The 3,823-nt window shown below is 45.0% G+C and overlaps 1 gene segment (V, D, J or C); it reads left to right on the top strand.

Annotated features, from left to right (window-relative positions):
- Positions 1 to 2,488: 2,488 nt before the first annotated feature.
- On the top strand, positions 2,489 to 3,170 carry LOC120226976. The segment is given in 2 exon segments: positions 2,489 to 2,545; positions 2,752 to 3,170. Coding segments are annotated over 2 exon segments (468 nt in total).
- Positions 3,171 to 3,823: the final 653 nt, after the last annotated feature.

Genomic DNA, 3,823 nt, shown 5'->3' with positions numbered 1-3,823 from the left:
GTCTCATATATGCAGCCCAGCAGTGGAGTCCTGCTGCACGAGAGCTTTGAAAAGTAAAAGAAGTGATTAAAATGGTCTTTGGAAAGGGCAGTGGGGAGGCAGAACCAAGTGCTCTGCCCGGTTTTTTCCAGGCTGAAGAGGTGGGGCTTGGGCAATATGAAGAGTGCTCTGTCAGAATCCTCCAGAGAAGCACAACCAATGAGATATCCGTGGAGACAAGGTTTTGAGAATTGAGATTGTGGGGGGTGGCGAGTCCAGAGTCTGTAGAGCAGGCTGGCAGGCTGGAAATTGAGGTTAGTGTTGATACTGCAGCCATGAGTGGGAAATCTGTAGGCTGGAAACTGAGGCCGAGTTTTCTATTGTTGCCTCTTAAGGAAGAATCCCTTCTCCTTTGGGAAACCTCGGTCTTACTTCTTAAAACCTTCAACTGATTGGACGAGGCCCCCTCCCTCATTAGGGAGAGTAACCTGTGTTATGCAAGATCTACTAATTTAAATGTTAATCACATCAAAAACTACCTTCAGGACAGCATCCAAATTGACATTTAACCACACCACTGAGTGTCATAGCCTAGTTAAGGTGACACATAAAATCAAACATCACTAAAGGCAAACTGGGGGGCTGGGTGATGGGAGAATTGGCCCTTTGTGAGGATGAGGTATGGATCCCCAGCTAGGGTCTACTCTGTATAGACTATAGCTGGGTCTTAGGAAATTTCTCAGGCCCAGTAGCTGTGAAGTATCCACATGGACACCCATAGAACAGAAAATGTGCCACCGGACCGAGTAGGCACCATGCATCCGCTGCACTCAGAAAAGACTGGAAGAGTTCAGTAGTTGGATGTGCAGTAGACTCGTAGCCACAAAATCCTATGCCCTCCTGATGGTGATGCATGCTCAGTTTCTTAAGGGAATTGCATGCCCCCAAATCCCACCTTTCCCTCTGCTAGAGAATGAACAGCAAGACTAGGAACAGGCAACCCTGAGTTGACTTCTCAAACCATTGGATGGAACAAAATTTTCTTTTCTTTCTATTTTTTTAATGTATATTTATTTTTGAGAGAGATAGAGACAGAGAATGGGAACCTGGTAAGGGCAGAGAGAGGAGTACAGAGGATCCAAAACAAGATCTGTGCTGACAGCAGTGAGTCCAGTGTGGGTCTAGAGACAGACCTGGGGCTTGAACTTATGAACTGTGGGATCATGATCTGAGCCAAAGTCAGATGCTCAGCAACTGACTGAGCCTCCCAGGCACCCTGGAGCTAAGTTTTCTTGGAAGAATCTGGAGTTAAATAACTAGCTAATTTCACACCAAATGGAAATATTGAGCTGAAAAAGTAGAATAACTAAAAATCAGGATTATGACTTCCCATAGCTCATATTAGAGTCCCACTTTTGTCCCGCAGTAAGTTCGGAGCCTGTCTCCCATCTCTCTAGCCTTTTGCACAGTCCCAAAAGTGAGCTCAAGTGCTTGCAGTGTCCTTACAGAGCTGCAGGAAAAAAATGATTTTGGCGTCCCAATAACTTTGGTCAGAGATTATAAAATTTTGGGTTCAAAGTTGTCCATTTTCTTCTTGTGCCTTCCGTTCCTATCACCCCTCCCTCCTTCTGACCCTCACTTCTTATCTTCCTTCTTTCCTTCCTTCCTTGTTTGTTTACTGTTTCCCAGCATATTTTATAATTTTACTAGGATTATTGTTATGAAGAGCCTAGCTCATCATTTCTGGAAACTAAATCCATTAAACAACATTCTTGAATTTCAAATAGAAGCTCACCATTAGATTTTGTAGCAGTTTGTCATTTTACAACTTCTAAGTTGTTCTAAGGCTATCTCAGTTGATTTCTGTGTTNAAGAATATGGAAATAGATGTGCTTACTTAAACCATAATGGTTCCCTGTTCTAGGTCTTCTTGAACTGGAAATATTTATTGAAAGAAGAATTGTTTGTTCCCAAGTAATGTGCTTCTTATTTGCTCAGTCCGATCCAGTAGGAGAAGTATCTGGAAAGTGAGGTTCAGATTTCATAGCTTGTTGTCGTCTCTGGGTTTTCTAGTCCATTTTTCCCTCTATGTTTGCATTTTTCTTTTATCCTTCTCGTACCATGGTATGGCACATTGGGAGGCAATGGCTGTCTCCTTCTTCTATGACAGTTGAACATCTCCTGGGTTAGAGGAGGCTGGTAGGGCTTTGGACATAGAGGTAGCAGCTTCAGGCAATGCGGGAGTCTTTTTGAACTTCTAAGTTGTTTTAAGAGTTTCTAAGTTGACTTCGGTGTTTCTAGTCCTACAGCTATATTTTTGGTGATATTTTGGCTCTCTAAATTTACATTAGATACTTTCACAACCCACTGCTCATGCCGTTTGCTTCTTTACTCACCAGGTGCTTTGCATAGAACTCCCCTCCCCCCGACGCTCAGGCCCAGAGCAGCTGCTCAGGTTTGATAAAAGGGGCCTTTGCCATGTAAGCTAAGCTGCATCAGGCAAGCAGGGACAGCAAGATGGTGTCACAGAGGCAGGTCCTCATATCCTTGTTGCTGTGGGTCTCAGGTGAGAAATTACAAATTTGCCACATGTCTTTTTGAGTAGTATCAGTTTAGAGTTACAAACATTTTTTTAAGATATAATGAGAAACATTGGCTATTTCCAAAATAGCTCCAATTATGCGCTGACATGTTACCACTCCTCAAATGCCATATTTCAGTGTGTCTGCTCTGAAGTGCCTATGTATCATCATTACCTCCTCGTGATTGCAGGTGCCTGCGGGGCGATCACGATGACGCAGTCTCCAGCCTCCCTGGCTGGGTCTCTGGGCCAGTGGGTCACCATGAACTGCAGGGCCAGTCAGAGTGTTAGCAACTACGTAGCCTGGTACCAACACAAACCAGGACAGCGACCTAAGCTGCTCATCTATGACGCATCCAACCGGGAATCTGGAGTCCCCGACCGATTCAGCGGCAGTGGGTCTGGGACAGATTTCACCCTCACCATCAGCAACCTCCAGGCTGAAGATGTGGCGACTTATTACTGTCAACAGAGTAGTAGTAATCCTCCCACAGTGCTTCGGCCTCGTACACAAACCTCCTCCCCAGGGCCCTGGGTCAGGGAGGCTTCACTGCACCTGCTGCTGTCTCCCTGCTCAGTCCCTAACGCGCACGTTCCTGGGTCTGCCTGAGAAGCCACCTCTCCCGGCTTCTTCCTTATAGGGCTGTTGAAGGCCAGGGGATAATTAATGGGGGTAGCTTTTTTTGGATCCCTTTTTGTGGGAGATTAGTGAACACAAATGCTGGAAAGACCTCTTAGAGAGGCTGTCAGGAGTTTATGTGTCACTGGACCTGGTGTGTTTCGCATGGACAGATGGCACAGTTGAGCCTGGAAGGTTCGTATCTACCCTTTGGCGAAGGGTCTGGGGGAAATTCACACCTTGATATAAGAGTTCTCTCTTCCCTGTTCCTCCTTGACTCTTGAACATTTCTCTTGTTTTCCTTACTCTCTTGGTCTCCTTTCTTCAACCGCAGTCACCTTCCAACTGTGGACCTTCCCAATATAAAACCTTTGACTTCTCCAATTCAGAACCTCCTATGTGGTAGGTAGCATTCTTTTCTCACTTTATCCTTCATGGACTCTATTTTCCAGCTTTTCTGTCCAATGTACCTGACGTTCATTTCTGCTTTAACTCCTTTCATACTTCCTTTCTCTCTCCCCATATTTTCCTCTGATTTTTTCCAGATGTACTTTCTCACAAAGGCTACTCTCTAATTCTTTCATTTCATCAGTCTAGAAATATGGGCTAGTGTTCCTCAGAACCTATTCTCACTATTTGTAGCC

The sequence above is a fragment of the Hyaena hyaena genome, unplaced genomic scaffold (genome assembly GCF_003009895.1).
Source record: "Hyaena hyaena isolate Hyena2069 unplaced genomic scaffold, ASM300989v1 scaffold_1927, whole genome shotgun sequence".
Taxonomy (NCBI): Eukaryota; Metazoa; Chordata; class Mammalia; order Carnivora; family Hyaenidae; genus Hyaena; species Hyaena hyaena.
The sequence above is the reverse complement of the archived record's forward strand: the minus strand, read 5'-3'. Positions and strand labels throughout refer to the sequence as shown.